The 21525-nt window shown below is 46.1% G+C and overlaps 1 protein-coding gene across 2 annotated transcripts in view; it reads left to right on the plus strand.

Annotated features, from left to right (window-relative positions):
* The window catches only part of PLAA (phospholipase A2 activating protein), a 207651-nt gene that overhangs the window by 7963 nt on the left and 178163 nt on the right, over positions 1-21525 (plus strand). For both annotated transcript variants that reach the window (XM_029606392.1, XM_029606383.1), the window contains exon 2: positions 19500-19693. In XM_029606392.1, coding sequence (XP_029462252.1) covers positions 19500-19693 — 194 coding nt within the window. The remainder of the gene's footprint in view (positions 1-19499; positions 19694-21525) is intronic.

Here is a 21525-nt window from a genome sequence, read left to right on the forward strand (position 1 = left end):
CTTGGCCATGGTGGCGGTGCACCTCTGCAGGCTGGGGGTGCATATTTTCCCTTATTTAGATGAATGGCTGGTCAAGAGCACATCTCAGGCAGAGGCCGTCAGAACCAAGCGCTTGCCCATCCGGGAGTTGGAGTCGTCATCAACTACCTGAAGTCCCAACTCAGCCCATTATTTTAAATGGACTTCATAGGAGCACTGCTAGGCTCATGTTGATGGGCCAGTTTCTTGTCTGCCCAGGAAAGCTGTTGATAAATCAGTTTCCTGGAGCTCTGGCTGATCAGGTACGCACTAAGTTGTCCTAATCCAAACAGACAACCAGGTGGCAATGTGGAATGTCAACAAGCAGGGAGTTACGGGCTCGTGCCTACTGCGGTTCAGATCTGGTCATGAGTCCAGTCTCACAGGATGGTGCTTGGGGCTATGTACCTGGCTGGAATGGAGAATGTGTAGTGGACAGACTGAGTCATGCCTTCAGATCCTACGAGTTGTCCCTGGACCAGGGGGTTAAGAATCAGATATTCCGCCTCTGGGGGAGGCTGGATTTGGATCTGTTTGTGTCCCCTTGCAACAGAAAGGTGCCTCAGTTCTGTTTCCTGTACAGATCAGACAGCAAACCAGCCTCGGCTGCCCTTCCCCGACATTGGGGCAAAGGTCTTCTGTATGCGTATCCTCCAATTCCCTTAGTGGCGAAGATTATCTTGAAGCTTTGCGAGTCAAGGGGACTATGATCCTCATAGCCCTTTATTGGTTGAGACAGGTCTGGTTTCCACTCCTATGAGAGTTGTCCATCCAGAGACTGATCAGTCTGGGGACTTCCCCTAAATCTCATCACGCAAGATCGAGGCAAGTTGCGATATCCCATCTCCAAGCCCTGTCGCTCACAGCCTGGATGTTGAAAAGTTAATTCTGAAACCACTCGATCTCTCAGAATGTGACTCAGGTCCTGGTGGCTTCTAGAAAGTCCTATGGACTGAAGTGGAGGAGGTTTTCCATGTGGTTTCAGCAGAAGGCCCTAGATCCATTCTCTTGCTCCACACAAAAACTGATAGATTGCCTTCTACACCTATTGGAGTTGGCTTAAAAATCCAGCTCTGTTAGAGTTCATCTTAGTGCAATTGGCGCATACCACCATGCTGTAGATGGTACCCCCATCTCTGTACAGCTTATAGTTGTATGATTCATGCAGGGCCTGCTTCAGTTGAAGCCTCACCTAAGGCCTCCCACTGTGTTTTGGCTCAGCTGATGAAAGCTCCTTTTGGGCTGCTGCACACCTGTGACCTGAAGTACTTACCTTGGAAGTTCATATTTTTGGTGGTGGTCACCTCAACACGTAGGGTCAGCGAGCTCCAGACCTTTGTGACTTAAGCACCTTACACTAAGTTTTATTATGATAGGGTGGTCTTGAGTACGCACTTTAAGTTCCTGCCTAAGGTGATGGATTTCTATCTTAACAAGTCCATTGTCCTGCCAACATTCTTTCCCAGGCCCCATTCGCACCAAGGCAAATGAGCCCTGCACAGTTTGGACTGCAAGTGAGCCTTAGCCTTCTGTCGTGAGCGGACAGAAGCCCATAGACAGGAATAGGTTGGGCATTGCTGTTGCCAAACAGACGCTATCGAATTAGCTAGCAGATTGCATCTCCTTCTGTTATGCCCAGATGGGACTGCATCTTGAGGGTCATGTCAAGGCTTAATTTGTCTGAGCCATGGCAGTATCAGTGGTCCACTTGTGAGCCCTTCCCATGGAGGAGGTCTGCAAGGCTGCGACGTGGAGTTCTCTCCACATATTCACATCTCACCATTGCTTGGATAGGTTTGGCCAAAGGGACAGTAGATTTGGCCAATCTGTCCTTTGGAATCTGTTTGAGGTGTAGAACCTAACTCTCTCCCATCTAGGGCCGATTGTTTGGGTTCAGGCTGTCTCCCCCTCTGTTACCAGCAGCACCATTGTTGTGCCAGTTGGCACCTGGTTTAGGTATCTGTTGGTCCCCTTTTATGTTGGGGAGTAGTCTGTAGTTAGGGTTCACCCATGTATAAGGATTACCAGCCTGCTTGTCCTCAATGAAAGCAGAGTTGTTTACCTCTAACAGGTGTTCGCCGGGGACAGCAGGATGTTAGTCCTCACGAAACCCGCCCGCCACCTCACGGAGTTGGGTTTCTCTTATCTGTTGATTTATATATAATACTAAGTTATAAGGATGAAGAGGGACACCACGTGGATATGTGGTATTGGGCATGCCCAATGTGGCAAGTCAAAGTTCTAGAAACTTTGACATTTTTTCATGTCGGGGCTCCATCTGATAATGTCACCCATGTGTGAGGACTAACATCCTGCTGTCCTTGGAGAACACCTGTTTACAGGTAAGTAACTCTGCTTTTACCACCATCATATACAGCTCTTTTGAATTACCACATCCCAGATGCATGTCTGAACTTCTTGGCATTCCTTATTCAATCATTTCACAACCACATAAGGAAACACAATTTGATATATTACAAATACTCTGTTTACATATAAAGGTTTTTGTATTAATAAACAGTACACTTTAAAAATGTGTCGTCGTCCCCCATTTTTTATAAACACACATACTCATCCATACCATTCACTCAATACACTTATTACTAAAACTCCAACAAATTAGGATCCTATTTGTTTCGCCTATATTAGGCTTCCTCGGGGAATATATCAACAACCACTTTTACATCTCTCCTGAATGTGTTTTCCAATTTTGATGTAAATTCCCATTCTTCTTAAATTTTATTCGCTTTGGTCCTCTAACTTTTCTTCCGATTTCTTCTTTAAATATTCACCAAGATGAATCCACTACTCTCTTCCCTTATTCTTTTTTATCAACCTTTGCAAATGCTGTACAAAAAATACCATCAACACATTTATATTTTATATCCCCAAAGCATTTCTAAATAAATTATATAATACCATACTGCCCGCTTACCTCAGTATTTTACCACATCCATTCCCATTTCACCAACCAGATACTTCACCGCCATTATTGCCACTTCTCCTATTACCCCAGATATTATACATGATGCGTTTTTAATCTACAAATAAAAGTATTATTCCAGTTCTTTAAACTTGAAGCTTTTTCTCTTCACTATTTCCAAAATAGTCTTCTACACTTTTAATCATTTCTAACAAACAGCTCTTATCAAAAAATAAATAAAATAATCACCTACACGATTCCACTTCCTTACCCACGTTTCCTTCCACAAACATCCGACTCTCCTCTCAAGTCAAACGTTCACTATCTGAAAGATAAAGGCATACTACTCCCACAAACCTAATACTTTTCCCATATATAAAATGTTCAAAGTATTGGATTCAAAATCCCCCATACCTTTTTCACCCGTGTGATCTGGAACACGGCCTCCCTTTTAGAAACGCGGCGCCTGCATACTCCTACTTCCCCTCTCTCTTTTAAATCGTCTTACATTCATTATACACCCCTAATGCTCTTCCCATATATAAGGTGATAAAAGTATAGCGATTCAAAATCCCCCATACCTTTTTCACCCATGCGTTCTGGAACACTGTCTCCCTCTTGGAAACGCCGCACCTGCGTACTCCTACTTCCCCTCTCTCTTTTAAACTGTCTCACGTTCATTATGCATTATGCTATACTTTTTTTTTTTCACAAGCTTCCTATGCGAGACCATATCAAATGTTTTGCTGAAATCCAAGTAGATCACATCGAGCGCTCTTCATTGATGTAATTCTTTAGTCACCCAATCAAAAAATCTATTAGATTTGTCTGACAGGACTTTCCCCTGGTGAATCCATGCTGCCTCATGTCCAGATGGTGTTCACCATCCTTTCCTTCAGCAGAGTCTACCCTCCTACCCATCTGCCAACTACTAAAAGATCATGGAATTTCACATTTCCTCTACGCTGATGACATTCAGCTTCTAATTCCCATACAAAACTCAATTGAAGACGCATACAAAAAAACCTCAGGTATACTTATCTCAATCAAGCATCTACTAAACTCCCTGAAACTCATAATCAACTTTGACAAAACTGAAATCATATTCATGGATAAAAAACCCAATCCAACTCCGCCACCCCTGACAATACTAGATAAACAAATGATAACGATAATCCCTACCACCCATACCAGGAACCTTGGAGTTACCATCGATGCTGATCTCTCTTTCAAATCCCACATAGTAAATAAAATGAAAGAAGGATACCACAAGCTACTAACCCTAAGACATATAAAGCCATTTCTCAACCCTTCTGACTTCAGAACCATCCTGCAGCTGCTTATTTTCTCCACCTTCGATTACTGCAACTCATTACTTATTGGAATCCCTTCATCATCCCTCAAACCACTCCAAATACTGCAGAATTCTGCTGCCAGAATCCTTACAGGAAAAAAAAGAAACGAACACATAACACCCATTTTATCCTCTCTTCACTGGCTACCTATTTCTGCATGAATTACCTACAAATCAATGACCATCATTCATAAAATCCTAAATGATGATCTTCATGGACTAAAAGGCTTAAACATAACCCCCCAAAACCCACAAAGAAACCTACGCTCTAACAACACAGGATTCTTAAACATCCCCACCTTAAGAGACACTCATCTTTCGAGACTTAAAAACATTTTTATTCCGCAAACTCTATTCTATCTGACACCTGATCATCCCAGCCCTCAACAGAACTCGCAAGCATAATCCTCCTCTTCATGCTCTCCTGATGTACCCTCCTTTTTCACCCCTCTCTGCTCTCTCACTTGATTCATTAAGTTCATTGAAAATGTTCTCCTCACTATTGTTATTCAACTACTAAGAAAAAATGTTTACTGTTCACAATACTCTACTGTTCCCAACTACCATGTTAACTCCATTTGATTGTATGCTAATTGCATATTTTGTATGCTAATTGCATATTTTGTAAACCGTTATGATGGCTCTACCGAATAACGGTATATAAAACTCTACAAATAAATAAATAAATTGTCCCACCACTGAGGGTGAGGCTAATCAGCTTGTGGTTTCCAGCCACCATTGTTGTTCTTCTAGTTCCATGGCACCACTCCCCTTTCTAGGGATCTTTTGAACAGGTCATTCAGCGGACCCACCAGCACATCTCTGAGTTCCCTCAGTATCCTGAGATGAACCTCATCCGGGCCCTTGGCCTTGTCCCCTTTCAGTTTTCCTAGCTTTTCCTGTACATTTTCTTCTGTAAACAGAGTTTGTCTACCCCACCCTGGTCTATGGTCTTCTTAACCAGCAACAGTCCTTCTCTAGTATCTTTAGTGAATACCACACTGAAGAATTTGTTTAATATTTCTGCCATTTCTTCATCTCTCTCCACACAGTGCTCCTCATCACCTTTCAGTTTCACTATACCCCTTCTGGCCTCCCTTCTTTCCCTTATATATCTGAAAAATGTTTTGTTACTTCGCTTTACCTCTTTGGCAATCCTTTCTTCCACTTGACCTTTTGCTTTCCTGATTTTTCTTCATCTCCCTTAGTTTTAACAGATATTCTTCCTTGTATTCCCTTTTTTGGGGATCCTTTATTTTTCTTGAACGCTGTTCTTTTTGCCTTAATTATTTCATCCACCTCCTTAGAGAACCAGATAGGTTTCCTTTAACTCTTGCTCTTTTTTACTTCCTAACATAAAGATGTGTTGCCTTTGTAATATTTACTTTTAGTTTGGCCCATTGTTGTTCCACCTCACCTGTTTTCTCCCAGTCTTCCAGTTCTTTCTCCCTGTATTTGTGAAATGCAAAATTTGGGTCTTCATTTATTTGAGTGTGTTCCATAATGCAGGTATAGCTTTCTGCGGATTAGTTTGTGTGCATTATTGCAGATCCTGGGAGTATGTTAGGTGCTTTATTTATGTTTCCATTCTTCCAGGTTTGCACTGCATACAGAGTGGCTTTTTTGGGTTTTCCTTCCAGTTTCTGTCTCCACATTTGTAATTTGTGGTCTGTATTTGGCGAAGGTCGGTTCTGTATGTGACCAAGGTGTGAGGTATTTTACTAGCATGTAGGTATTTGTATCACTTATTTGTTGTGTTTTCTCAATAGGACTTGGTGGTAAACTGCTGTCTTTTGATAAGTAGGGCTATTGCGCCTGATAGTAGAGATAATTTGTGTTGCTGTTACTGAGATGACACCAGAACCAGAATATTTTTTTTATATGGGGAATATCCTAGGTCTGCTTTCTGCCCATTGTTGGGTGTCGTGAGGTTCCTATGGATGCAGTGTATGTTTACATTTAGCCCTGTGACTGTCATGTGCTCAGTGTGGCAGGCATATGAGAACCATCTATCAGATGTGTCGCGAAACAAAAAAGGATGAGAACCACTGCTCTTATATGCTGTGAACGAACTTGGAAGAGGCACTTATGCAAGTAAAGATGGCAGGATTAAAGGAAGAAAGTTAAAATGGAAATAAGGTGAAGGTTTTGTGGCTAATCAATCATTGAAGTAAAAAGGAATAGACTGAGCCATTTTAGGTTTTGCCTTCATTATATAAATGGAGTTGTCTTGCTTTTTGTAATAAAGTTTGTATTACATCTCTATGCGAGAGGCAAATAGGGCCTGGCTCAGTTGTCCCCTTTGACATGGAGTTGTGTGTTCATTCTAGCCTCATAATGACTGACATTAGAACATAAGATTTGTCTTACTGGGTCAGACCAAAGATCCTTCAAGTCCACTATCTTGTTTCCAACAGTGGCCTAACCAGGTCACAAGTACCTGGCAGGATTCCAAAAGGTAAATAGATTCCATGCTGCTTATCCCAGTGGATGTTCCCAAGTCCCCCTTAATAATGGTTTATGGACTTTTCCTTCAGCAACTTGTCCAAACCCTTTTTAAACTTACCCACTCTTTTTAAACTTACCCATGGCTGCACCATGGAAAACTAGGAAGTAGATGTGCAGCTTGGGAAGATGGATCAAGTCTCAGTTTGGAGTTCTAATGAAGGGGAGAGGTGTATTTTCCCAGCAAAATCACAGCCAGATAACTAAGCGCTCACCTTATTTTCAGAGGTTGGAATTTAAATTGCTCATGGTTTTTACATGTTTTCAATTTGAAAGCATATATTATTTTCATGGATAAATCTCGAGCAGGGCTCATGCCAGAGAAAAAGTGTGATTCATCTGCATCTGTTGTAAATTGCAGAGATGTACAGCGCCTTCAGTATTTGATGGAAGTGTTTTGTTAATCACATTAAATAAAGACCCGAGGAACCTCAAAGAACTGTAGTAATAACAATATGTGGTGGGGGTGGAGAGAAGGAGTGATGTGGAAGTACAAAAATAATCCAATAAAATTAACACATTCTGTTGTAAAAAAAGTAAACAAAACATGTGCTCACGTATGGCCTGATTTTAAAAAGCATTTACACTCTTAAAATTGGGTTTTACACATACAAGTACACTTTACTCGAGTAAGTGGGCGTTTTAAAATTGCTACACTATATGCCATTGAATTTTCCATGGGATTTACTACATAAGTACACTTTACTCGAGTAAATGGCTTTTGAAAATTGCTATGATACTATGTTACATTTACTTGCATATCTCCTTTGAAAATTACCTCCATAGGTTACATTTCCTTATCCTCCTGTTAGACCCAGTCAATACTTTGGGAATTTCCCTTCTGCACAGCTGATGGAGACAGAGGACACTCCTCCCTTTTTTCACTTATGACATCACGTCCACCTATAAGGGAGGTATGGCTCTGTCTCCAGCAGGTGTGCAGATGGTCACGCCCTATGCAGCTCCCAGGGTCTTTGCTAGTCCTAGGCTTGGTTGAGAATACTGGCTCTTGGGGCAGCGATTTAAAAAGCCCTCACCAGTAGCAACTATGCACCCTGAAAAAAAAAAGAGGTAGTTCTTGTGGCATCTCTGGTGAGTTCCCTCAGGCTTGCCTCCAGTTATCTGACGGGGGCTGATAGAGCAATCCTAGCAGGGGTTTCCCTCCTCCCTAAGGGTATCTGGGAACTGTGTGTCCTAGCAGGTTCAGATCTGGTGGTCTTCTTTTCTCCCCTCCTTATTTCCTCTTGTCGCCTTCCCCTTCTCCTCCAGCAAGCAGTAAAAAAAAAAAAAGAGAGAGAAACCTGACACCAAACAAGCTGGAAGAGCCCAGGAGGCGTTCAAGAAAAGTGAATTATCAAGCGGATCCAAGGGAAGGGAGGAACTGCGGACTGCACCATTGTAGAGTATCTGTGACAGTGGGCAGTGCAATGTTTAGAAACTTGAGAGCAGTGAGAAGAGGCAGCGCCACCAGCATACATGGCAGGAGGGTCCACCCCTACTATTGAAAGCAAACAGCGTCACGCCGAAAAAAGAAAAAAACGGAGGGGGAAGAAAGAGAAAAAGGGACAACAGGAAATACCAATCCCTCGGCAGAACCCCCTTCCCTAGGGCAGAAGCCCCGAAAGATCATTACCAAAAAAAAAAAAAAAAGAGAGCAAAGAGGCGAGTGCGACATGAATATGGGTCGCAGATACCTGGTGTGTGGGACAAAGATAGTCCCTACAGATGCAGGAACCCTCTCTCCAATATGTGATAAGGACATGGACCAGCAAGACCAGGAGGCCCATATATCTCTACCCAGAGTGGAACAGGGTAATACCTTGGCACCTGTGGTAGCAGAGCAAGCAGCAGCACAGTAGGTCAGTCCTGCCTACCAAAGCGACCTCCCTAGAGGTCTCTTATGCTCCAGTCCCCCTTCTGAGGCATCGTTCTGGGGCGGGGGACAGACAAAGGCTATGATAAGAGTTAAGCCCATCCCCCCAGATCTGCTTGGTATCCTGCCTCCCCATTTCCTTTGGGGGCTTTTCCACGGAGTTTGTACTACGTATGTATTGAGCATTTATAGTGATGCAGCAGCTAGGGGGTGGATCCTATCCTGGCCCAGTCGGGACCTTCTCATTTGGGGGATATGTAACTTCCAGCCAAAAGGCCCAGATCCACCCTGGGGACTCATGGTCCTTAGCAAGGACCCTTACTCCCAGAGGAGACTCCCTGTCAGGTTAGAAATCTTACCATTCAGAGACGAGCTTACAGGAAGAAGTAGTTTCCTTGGTAGTCAGACTGTTCCACAAAGAAGAATTGCCTGCACTAATCGTAAACATTCTGATGGCACTCAGGATGGCTGATCCTCTGCAAATGATTAAGTTAGAGGCAGATCCAATCTTCTAAGGGATCTGGAAACTGCCAAGAGTTTTCCCCTTCATTCGGCCGTAAAGAATATGATAATGGAAGAATGAGACCCCACAAGGGCGCTTGAAATTAGTAGACTTATGGGGAAATTATGACCCTTACCGCCAGAGGTTAAGAACTCCATGCTGAGGATCCCTAAAGTAGATGCCCTGGTCTTAGTGGTCTCCTGTCAAATGACCCTTCTAGTTGAAGGGCGTTCAGCACTAAGAGCTTCACAGGATAGGAAAATTGAGGCCATTTTGAAACAAGCCTTTACCGCTAATGCTGCTGCCCTTCAGGCGTCAATTTGTGGGGACTGTAGCACAAGCAATTACCTGACCCTGAGGTCTCAGTAAGGATAGAATCCAGGGTAGCCTTCCTTACAGATATGTATGATCTCATCAGACTAACCTCCCGAGCTATAACCTCAGAGGTGGTGGCAAGATGGCTACTGTGGCTTAGGAATTGCGTGACACATGCTGTCTTCAAAACCCACTTGTATAAATTCCCCTTTGGAGGGTGTCCTGTTCAGCAAGGAGCTAGAAAAGCTCATGAAGGACTTAGGGGAAGCCAAACCTCAGAGATTGCTTGAGGATAAACCACGACCAAATGCTTGAGCAAGACGCCAGCGCTTAAGGGATTACTGGAGATTTAGAATGGTCAGAGTTCCACTGCAGCAGAGTAGGATGACAAAGTCCCAGCCTTTTCAGGGGGCCATAAAGGCCCGGGGCAATTCCACATGACTGCTGGTCCAAGTTGCCCACCACAATGACAGAGAACAGGCCCTCTATCGGTGATACCAGTAGGTAAACACTTGCAGCAGTTCCACCCAGAGGAAAAGAGAATCAATAGAGGCCACATTAGGCAAACTGCAGGGCCTACAAGACATCGTCCCAGTTCCCATTCATGAACAGGGCAAAAGGAACATACATTATATTTACTTCATAGTTCCCCCAAAAGGATGGGTCTTTTCAGCCCATCAAGGGGTCAACAGAAATTTGTCCCACATTTTCACATGGAAACTCTATGTGCCGTGATAGCATCAGTAAGGAAAGGAGAGTTCCTGACCTCCCTTGTTCTAGTGAAGGTGTACTTTCACATCCCAATCGGCAATTGTACCAGAAGCTCTTGTGGGACTGCATGCTAAACAAGCACTTCCGGTTCCAAGCTCTACTCTTTGGCATCAACATTGCCTCAAGAACCTTTACCAAGTTGATGGCAGTAGTGGCAGTGGCTTTATGCAAAAAAGGTATCCTAGTCCACCTGTTTCTAGATGACTAGCTTATCCAAGCCAAATCGGCACAGGAGAGCAAGCAGGCCTTAGCGATAGTGGTCCAACTGTTAGAATGGCTAGGTTGGGTAGTACACTACACAAAGAGCAGCCTCAGCCCTTCCAGTCCTTGGAGTTCCTTGGGGCAGTATTTGATACAGAACACAGCCTGGTATGACTTAGACTGAAACAAATAGAAAAGCTCATAACCCAGACACATGCCTTCAAGAGGTAGAAGGCTCCCAAAGCTTGGGATTACCTGCATCTAATAGGACTAATGGCAGCAGCCTTAGACTTGGTTCCTTGGGTCAGAGCTCACATGTGCCCATTGCTGAGGGTCCTTCTATCCAGGTGGTCACTAGGATCAAGGAATTATGGATGCAGGTTGCCATTGCAACTTTCGATAAGTGACAGCCTGGCATGGTGGACACAACCCACGAACCTTGAGAAGCATATGACCCTGGACCCTCCCTCGTGGATCACAATAACCACAGATGCCAGCAGCTTCAGATGGAGAGGCCCTGTGCCAAATGGCACAAGGGCAGTGGGAAGTAAGGGAAATATCTTGAATACCAAACAGGCAGGAATTGAGAGCCATCAGTAAGGCTCTAGTAGTTTTTCTCCCCCTAGTGCAAAAACAATTAGTCATTATTCTGTCAGACAATGCCATGGTGGTTGCATTCATGAACAGACAGGCAATTGTGGGCTGGTGAATGAAGCAGCCATGATCTGCGACTAGGAGGAACACAATTTCCACTGGCTATCAGTGACCTACGTTGTAGGATTGTGCAACACCCAAGCAGATTTCCTAAGCAGAAACAGACTGGACCCCAGAGAGTGGGAGCTCAGCAGAGAAATGTTCCTCATGATCATTGAAAGGTGAGGACAGTCAACAAAAGACTTAATGGCAACCCAGGTCAATACCAAGGCAAACAGATTCTTGGTCATCACAGGTAACCAGGGTCCAGCAGAATAGATGCACTGTTTAGAGGCTGGCCATTAAAGAGGCCCTTGTATATATTCTCACACTGGCTACTGATGGGGAGAACTGTGAAGAGGATAGAGAACCACTCTTTTCTGACAATACTGGTAGCACCAGACTGGCCAAGGATGCCATGGTACACAGAAGAACTGGGTTTGTTGTGGCATGGTCCCATATCACTGGAAGACTCTGGTCCATTTTGTCTTACGACCTGGCCATTGAGGGGGGGTGCAGCTGTGCAGGAAGGGTTACTCCCCCTCAGTAATTACAACAGTGTTAAGGGCAAGAAAAAGACATTCACCTCTCTAACCTATAGACGAGTGTGGCTCCTATTCTGCCATTTACCCAAATTACGCCCATGCAGGGCCGATATAGCGGTCATACTAGATTTCATCTAACAATGACTAGAAAAAAAGCTAGCTCAGAACTTCCTAAAAATACAGGTAGCAGCCATCTCGTGCATTAGTGACCCAATCAGTGGAGCACAAATAGTAACCCACCTCAAAGGGTTGAAGCGCATTAAGCCCCTCTTTTGCCCCCTGCCTTCCCAGTAGGACCTGAACTTGGTCCTTAGGGCCATGACAGGTCCCCCCTTTCAGCCATTAAGAAGGGCATCCCTGAAGGACCTTTCACTAAAGACTGTCTTCCTAGTTGCTATTTGCCTGGCCAGAAGAATTTCAGAACCTGTCCTGCAGGGATCCGTATGCAATTATTTCAGAGAAGGCAGTGATCCTCTGGCTGGTCCTCTCCTTTTTGCCCAGGGTAGTGTCTGTGTTCCATCGAAACCAGATGATCACCCTACTGGCCTTCAGGAACACAAGACATGCAAGGAAAAGCCAGGGCTGTAATACCTCAATTATTAGGTGTGCCCTGTTGAGGTATCTCACAGTCACAAACCCTTTCAGCAAAACGGACGGATTGTTCATATTACACAACGGCCTGCAGAAAGAAGTAGCCTCCAAGTCAACACTAGCTAGGTGGATTAGGGAAGCCATTACATCAGCATACATCCTTGCAGGGAAGGAAGTGCCTCCAGGATTGTGGTGCTCTCTACCAGGGCCCAGGTGACCCCCTGGGCAAAGGTTTCCAGGGTCTCCCCAGAAGAAATATGTAGGGTAGCCATCTGGTCATTGTTAAATTCTTTCTGTAAGCATTACAGGCTGGACGTCCTGGCTAGATCGGATGCAACCTTCGAGGCAAATGTCCTTTGGGGCAGCACTTGCTTCCTCTTGCCCAAGGGAGTAGCAGCTTTGGTACATTCCCAAAGTATTGACTGGTCTAGCAGGAGGATAAGAAAGGTGAAATTGTCTTACCTGATAATTTTCTTTCCTGGACTCCTGCTAGACCAGTCTAGTTCCACCCAGAAAGTTCTTGCTGCCAGCCACTAACAAAAAAAAAAAGTTATCTATCTGTCCATACCCCTCCCAGGGGGTATAGGCAGAGCCCCAGACCGCCCCCCCCCCCCCCATATTGCTAGTGTCATTATAAAGGGGGGTAAGACATTAAAACTATATACATTAAATACATTTAGCTCAACAAGCAGAGAAAAGCTAAAGACATCCTAGGACAAGCACGATGGTAGTCCTTACAGATGGGTGACATCATCAGATGGAGCCCGGCACAGAAAATTTTTGTCATAGTTTCTAGAACTTTGACTGGCACACTGAGCATGCCCAAGATGCCACTATCTGCGCATCCAAGCGGGGTCCCTCTTCAGTCTCTCTTTTTCCGTGAAGTAGTTGCCTCGCGGTGGTGGAGCTACTGCTCTGTAGTGTTCTTTTCAAAGTATTTCCCTGTTCTCAACTTTTTTCTGCGCTGTGTCCCTCTTCTCCAGTCTGTGCCTGTCCAGCAGTGTGGTAGGTGTTTGGTTTTCCCTTTTTTGCGATTGATTCCTGGCATGTCACTCCTCGGTGGCTGCCGGCCATTGACCGCTCGCCGGCTGTTTTTTATGGCGTCATCCAGTTTTCGATGATGCCCCCGCTGCCCGCGGACCATGTCTATTTCTGATCCACATGAGGTCTGTATCCTCTGCCTGGGGGCCTCGCACGACATCCATGGGTGCCATCTATGCGATCAGATGACCCCCAAAGGCCATCATGCCCGACTGGACAAAATGGAAAAACATTTTTGGGTCCAAAAGTCTGATTCATCTACTCTAGTATTGGAGGCGTTGACACCTAGAGGCCAAGGGGAGCCATTAGATACGCCATCCCTTTCCACTCCCCCAGCGGGTCCGTCTCTCTCTCTCGAGAGGAGCTGCAGATAGGCCGTCTCCAGTATCGTCGCATTCCAGTACGTCAGGGTCTTCACTTTCCTTGGTGCCAGGAAAAGACCGGGCCAAGCACCACGAAAGGCCCCAAAAACATTTTCACCGGTCACCGTCGACGCAATGCTCTGGGATCGAGGCGGCATTGGCGGCCCGCGTGCTGCCACAGAAGCGACCCCATGGGGAAGAGGCATCGTCCTCTATCAGACTCTGGAGTCCCAGGTGTTTCCCACCAGTGGTGGTGCAGGTCACCAAAACTCCTTGGGGCTCTGAGGAGGTTCTGGTAACGCCGCCTCCTCCGTCTGACCTAACTTCACCGGTCTTTCAGGAGAAGTTGGATCACAGGATTTAGTTGGTAGTGCTCTGAGCCCTGTGGGGTATCAAACCGCTTCCAGCACCGGTCCACATGCTGATGCCTGAGCCTGCGCCATCTCTCTTGGCGCCCCTGCTGGAACGTCTGGATGTCCTTTTAGGTGTCCTGATGCTGCCGGTGCCTGCAGGACCTTCGATTCCTCAGCGGCCTCTGATACCCTCCTCTGGAATGATACCCATCATGGGGTCCTCCGAGGAGCAAGATTTACTGTGGCTGTTGGCACTTTCAGGGCCAATGGTCTCATAGCCTGAGTTTCCCGATCCTGTTCCTGGGCCATTGGGGTTCTTGATGCCATCTGTTCTTTTAATGCCCTCTATGCCCAAACTGAGAAGCCTGGGCAGGGACCACCCATGCCAGCCCCCAGGGGATCTTAGCGAGGAAGAGGCCCCATATGACCCCTGGGAGGAGGATACCCCAGTCCTCTTCAGAGGACTCAGGTGATCTTCCTTTGGAGCCTTCCCCACCTGATGAGAGGAGTAGGTCTGCCCCAGAGGATCTTTTCTTTGTGGATTTTGTCCGGGCCATGACTGAGGCCATCCCGTTTCAGCTCTTCACGGAGGAGGATGCCTGACATAAGATGTTGGAAGTCCTCCAGTTCGTGGATGCCCCAAAAGAAGTCGTGGCTGTCCCAGTCCATGATTTTTTTTTTGTTAAGGAATTTCTCCTTCGGATCTGGGAACATCCTGTGTCCATTCCTCCAGTTAATCGAAAGGCAGATGCCATCTACCTGATCCAACAGGCATTGGGTTTTGAGAGGCACCATCTCCCACACCAATCGGTTGTGATGGAGTCTGCCCTTAAAAAAGCAACGCGCTCTCGCACCCACGCTTCTGCCCCTCCAGGGAGAGAACACAAGGTGTTGGATGCCCTGAGTAGGAAGGTATATCAGGGCACTATGCTAAGTGCCCGCATTGCCTCCTACCAACTATATGTGACCCAATATAACTGGAACCTGTGGGAGCAGGTCCAGGAGCTGTCGGAGCATCTGCCCCAACTGCAGCAGGATGCGTTCTCAATGGTAGTACAGCAGGGTCTGGAGGCAGGAAAACACGAGGTGATATCCATGTACGATGTTTTCAAAACAGCAGCGAGTGTGGCTACAGTGGGCATTGGCGCTGACAGGATGGCCTGGTTCCATGCCTTAGACCTTCGGTCAGAGGTCCAAGAAAAGTTGGCACATCTGCCCTGTATGGGTGACAATCTCTTCAGAGATAAAGTCACGGATTCGGTGACCCAGTTAAAGGACCACCATGAGACCCTTCAACACCTGTCGGCTAGTACTTCCGACCTGCCATCCTCGGTCAAAAAATCCTCGCGACAAAGCTCAAGAAAGTCCTTTTACTGTCAGAGGAAATATTATCCTCCTGCCTCGCGAGCCCACTCACCCTGCCCTGGTTCCAGGGGTTGGTCCCATTAGCAGCAGACCCCCCCCTAGGCCTCAGCCATACCCCCAGCAGAGCCCCACCATGGGGTTGTGACTGGGAGAAAGGGAGCATGAGTCAGATTGCCGAACACTCGGCATCCTGCCCTCCGGTTGGAGGCAGGCTGCATCGTTTTTTGTGCACCACTGGCCCCACTTTACGTAGGACCAGTGGGTTCACACAATTGTTCACCGAGGGTACCAGCTGAACTTCATGGACATCCCTGCGACTGTCCCCCATGTCCATCCTGGGTTCCTCAGAAATGCTTTTGACAGAGCTCTGTGCCCTTCTAATGGTTGAAGTTGTAGAACCCATTCCCCATCGCCAACGGGGCAGAGGATTCTACTCTCGGTATTTCCTGATACCAAAGAGAACTGGGGGCCTCGCCCTATTCTTGACCTGAAAGCCTTGAATAAATTCCTTCAAAGAGACAGGTTCAAGATGGTCTCTTTGGGCACCCTAATCACACTCCTAAGAAGAGGAGACTGACTCTGCTCCTTCGACCTGAAAGATGCCTACGCCCACATTGCGATCTTCCCGGGTCACAGGAAATTTTCACTTTGTGGTGGGAAAGGATCACTTCCAGTATTGAGTGTTGCCATTTGGCCTTGCTTCACCCCCCCCCCCCCCCCCGGTCTTCACCAAGTGCCTGGCAGTGGTGGGGGCACAACTTTGACGGCAGGGGGTGCATGTGTTCCCCTACTTGGACGACTGGCTGGTCAAAAGCGCCACTCAGCAGGGGGCGCTTTGCTTCTTACGTCTGACCATCCAGGTGCTGCAGTCTCTGGTCTTTGTCATCAATTACCCCAAGTCCCACCTCAGCCTGACGCTACACCTGGGCTTCATTGGGGCCAGACTGGACACGGTTCAAGCCAAGGCGTTTCTGCCCCACGATCGAGTGCTTTGCTCTGTCATTGCTGGTGAGCTTGGTCCGCAGCCATTAACAAGTTTCTTCTCATCTACTTCTTCGTCTTTTGGGTCACATGGCTGCATTTGCCCATGTCACCCCTTTAGCCTGCCTGAGCATGCGCAGGGAGTAATGGACCTTGCAGTCACAGTGACAACAGGCATTCCTTGGGGCATGTGTCTACGTCACGCCACCTCTCCAGATCTCCCTGTCCTGGTGGGAGGATCTATCCAACAAACAGGGGGTCCTTTTTCAGGTTTCCCCGCTTCAGGTGATGCTTACCACTGATGGCTCCCCTCTGGGTTGGGGGCGCATGTGGACGAGCTCCATACGCAAGGTCGGTGGATGGCTGAGGAATCTCTGTCAGATCAACTTCCTAGAGCTTCAAGTGATTCGCTACATCCTTTGGATGTTTCAAAACCATTTGTCCCGATCAGGACAGCCTTGTGGGACAATCAGGTAGCAATGTGGTAGATACATCAACAAACAGGGAGGCACTGGGTCGTTCCTCCTCTGTCAAGAAGCGGTACAGATTTGGTCCTGTGCTCTGTCGCAGAGCATGTTCCTGAGAGTGATGTACCTAGCCGGAACAGAGAATGTGGTGGCAGACCGTCTTGAGTCGAGCGTTCTGGCCATACGAGCGGTCACTGGATCCAGCTATGACGGCCTGAATCTTTAGTGGGGAACTCTGGACGTGGATCTCTTTGCCTCCACCTGCAACTACAAGGTGAGCAAATTCTGCTCCCTGTTCAGGACAGATGGACTTCCAGCCTTGGACGGCTTTGCCCGACATTGAGACACGGGTCTCCTGTACACGATTCTTCCTCTTCCGCTGGTGATGAAGACTCTCTTGACGCTCCAGCAGGACCAGGGGACCATGATTCTCAAGGCCTCTTATTGGCCCAAACAGGTCTGGTTCCCACTTCTTCGGGAACCTGTCAGTCACAGAACTCATCCCTCTGGGGACCTCTCCCGATCTGATAACACAGGATTGGGACAGACTGTGTCATCCAAACCTTCGAGCATTAGCTTTGCCAGCCTGGATGTTGAGCGGCTAGTCCTGCAGCCCCTGGACCTCTCTGACGACGTATCTCAAGTGTTGATAGCTTCCAGGAAGCTTTCCACCAGGAAGTCTTATTGACTGAAGTGGAGGAAGTTCTCCGTCTGGTGCGAGGGTAATGGCTTTGATCCCTTCGCCTGCCCCACTTCGAACATGCTTGACTATCTGTGGCACCTCTCAGCTAAAGCCCTCTGTTCATTTGGACTGCAAGAGGGCTTTAGCTTTCTATCTCAAATGCACAGCAGGCCTCAGTCAGTCCTCGCAATTCTTTATATCCTTTAACAGGAACAGGCTGGGTATTGCGGTGGGTAAGCAAACTCTGTGCAACTGGCTGGTGGATTCTATCTCCTTCTGCTATGTGCAGGTGGGCCTTCAGCTTGGAGGCCAAATAAAAGCTCATTCTGTGAGAGCCATGGTGGCATCGGTTGCGAGCAGTTCCCATTGCCAAAATCTGCAAGGCTGCAACGTGAAGTTCCCTACACACGTTCGCTATCCACTATTGCTTGGACAAGGATGGTCGACATGACAGTATGTCCTTCACAACCTCTTCCAGGCTTAAACCCAACTCTCCCTACCTAGACCTCTTTGTTTGGGTTCAGGCTGTCTCCCTAGGTTACCAACAGCACCGGAGTTATTTTTGAGCCTGATGGCACCCAGTTCGATGCCTGTTGGTCATAGTTATTGCCGGGAGCAGCCTGTAGCTTGGTATTCACCCATTTGTGAGGACTGCCATCCTGCTTGTCCTAGGAGAAAGCAGAGTTGCTTACCTGTAACAGGTATTCTCCTAGGACTGCAGAATGTTAGTCCTCAGGAAACCCGCTCACCATCCCAGAGTTGGGTTCTCCTGCGTTTTGCAATTTTATTTTTTTCGCTCGTGAATTCTATATTACGAGACTGAAGAGGGACCCCGCTTGGATGTGAGGATAGTGGCATGCTGGGCATGCTCAGTGTGCCAGTCAGATTTCTAGAAACATTGATAAAAGTTTTTCATGCTGGGCACCATCTGTTGATGTCACCCATCTGTGAGGACTCACATTCTGCTGTCCTAGGAGAACACCTGTTAAAGGTAAGTAACTCTGCTTTACTTAAGATTTTTTTTTTTATGGGAAGCACATGTTGGTCCAGGGAGATGATTAGGACCCTATGCAATAACACAATAGTTATTTTTTGGGTTAATCTGAATAATTTCATTTATGTGGTGGTTGTCCAGACTCTCAGCTTTGGCAGTAGTCTACTGGCTGCTACCTAGAGCCACACTTCCGTTATAAGTGGACATGATGTCATAAGGAAAACAAAGGAGAAGTGACTTTTGTCTTCATCGGCTGTGCAGCAGGGAAATTCCCAAAGTATTTATTAGTCTAGCAAGAGTCCAGGAAAGAAAATTATCAGATATAAGACATAATTTCACCTTCTCTCTGTTATCTGTGTGGTTATTTTTTTGCTAATTGCCAAGTTGTTAGTCATAAGCCAAATACACTTAGCAAGTAACCAGAGCTCCACAGCTGCAATTCAAACTTGTCTATGGGATATACATAGAAATGATAGACTATGATGGCCCATCTAATTAGCCTATCCATTTGGCAGTCTATGTGAAACGAGTTGATAGTCCCAGACCAGTTCACAGGAACAGGTGTGCATATCCCAATAATCCACTATTGCAAATTGGTACTAATTGGCATTTGCATTCTCATCGGAGAAACCAAGGAGTGCACTTCCCAGGGAGCCAAGCACATTGGAAGGGCACTATGGAGAAGCTTGCATGACTGCTGTCTGTGCTGTACCTGTGCTGGGGACAAATGGAGGACTTTAGTTTTCAGTGCTATCAATCGAACATCTTTCATGACCATTAAGTTAACTTTAAAGAGACAGTGTACAGTATATGATGACAGAGCCATGAGCAATTCCAAAACTCTCTGTATCAATAAGTTCCATACATGACACACCTGATTAGATTCAGAAGATGGGGCTCCCCTGTTCTGTTTCCTTTTTGTGGGTCACTAAATGTAAATGCATAATGTGTCTGTATGTTTAGTCCTCACAGGGGGTTTGTGGAAATGCACTGCATGCTTGGCCACTCCGGTTTTGTATCATCTGTGTGCATCATACCTGCGAGTGATAACTACCCTCGAGGGTTGATCGCCACGGGAGGTAATGACCACAACATTTGTGTCTTCACACTGGACAACCCCAACCCACTCTACGTACTCAAGGGTCACCGAAACACAGGTAGGTGGAATGATGTGTCCACTACTTCTGTTTTCTACTTTATGGTTCTAAGTTGATGTAAAAGCAGAATGTTCAGAGCTGAGATTTTGTAAATCTAGTTAATTGTGATTTTTAGCCTTGGTTCTATTGGAAAAAAGGCTTCTGAGATTTTACTGAATGTATGTGTATGTGGCAGTTTGCGAATCCCCCACTTCCCGCTTTGAAATCTGCAGACCTAATTCCACTAAACGTGTGGAATTAAGTTCTTGTAGAGACATCAGACTTTTAGGATTTTAAAAGATGCCATGAGGCAGGGGGCAGATTTTCATAAGAAATGTTTTCCCCCCCTCACCCTTATAACTTTGAAATGTCAGGAACTATGCACCAAGCTTTGTGTGGAGCTAGGTTCTTGGGGTGGGAGCAGGGATGTGTCTTTTGCAATTTGGAAAGTTGGTTGGAGAATGAGAGGGGCAAAGATGTCAATTTTGGTATGAGAATGTATGGGGAGTTAAATTGAGGTTTTCATTTAGAAGTTGTACTTTCTACTGGTTCTTTTCTTTTAATTTAAATTTGAAGATGGGGGCTTTTACTAATTATTATCCACCCAATTTTTAATCGGTCATGTGCTTAAAAAATGGGGGTTATGTGTGTGTCCGGGCCTTGCGCGCTTTGCGCATTTTCAAACGGGCCCAGCCATGCATGTAACTCCTGTTATGTGCAGAAGTGCCAGGCTGAAGGAAAGGGGCGGATCTGGAGGCGATCGGTACAGTGGCCATTTGCTGCTGTTTTGGGGAAGAGACTACCAGCACGCGCAAGTTGCTACTGCTCCAACGGAGCAGTAAGCAACAAAATTAAAAAAAAAAGGTAGGAGAAAGGGTTTAGGGGATGGGGAGGAGAGAGGGGAAGGGAGGTTAGGTAGGGGGGTAAGGAAGATCCTTCCCAGTCTGCTCGATCCAACAATTTTATAATAGGCGTGCGTCACGCTTCTTTTAAATCTACCCCTATATGTTCTTTGTGCAAAGTTGTTATCAAAGGAGAATTTCTTGCTTTCATTCCTTGATTATGTCTTTTCTACATCATCTGCAGTCATTAGTGCAGTGGCTGTTTTGTTCCAGATGCTAGAGTGGATATCCTCCTTTCCTGTCTTCATTATATTCTTTGTCTTTCTTTATTGGACCCATGCTCATATTGGATGAATCATAGCCTAAAGCAGGTGTGTGCTAAAACACTGACATACAAATGCTTCCTTGGCAGAAGGTGTCATGCCTCCATCAGTAAAGCTGGCATTGGTATGTCTTGTGCTAAAAAAAAAAAAAGGCTATGCGCGATCCAGCTGATCCTACACAATTTTGCCTACTATCCTGGAGTAAATTACTCAAGTCTGTGCTGCATCTGTTCCAGGATTTCTTGGATGGCTATGATATTCATGATTTGCATTTTGATTTGTGGATTTAGGCCTTATCAGAGCACTGAAACTTTGTTGGTGTTGCTCATTGATTCTTTGTTAAGCAAACTTGATTAAAAATCATCCAATAATCCTGGTGGTGTTAGACTTATCTGCAGCTTTTGATACCAACTGCCACATGACTCTGTTGAAGAGGCTTGAACATTGGGGGTAGGTGACACTGTTTTATTGGTTCAGATCCTTCCTGACAGATTGTTTGTAGCAAGTCCTCATGTCTTGGAACTCCTTTCTTCTTCTCTCTTTCAAAAAGTACAAAGACGAGGGTATATTAAAAAAAAATTACTAGGTGATACATTTAAGACATAAGAGAAAATACTATTTTACTCAATGCATAATTAATATCTGGAATTCATTGCCAGAGGATGTGGTGAAAGTGTAACTGGCTTAA

This window comes from Rhinatrema bivittatum, chromosome 1 (genome assembly GCF_901001135.1).
Source record: "Rhinatrema bivittatum chromosome 1, aRhiBiv1.1, whole genome shotgun sequence".
Taxonomy (NCBI): Eukaryota; Metazoa; Chordata; class Amphibia; order Gymnophiona; family Rhinatrematidae; genus Rhinatrema; species Rhinatrema bivittatum.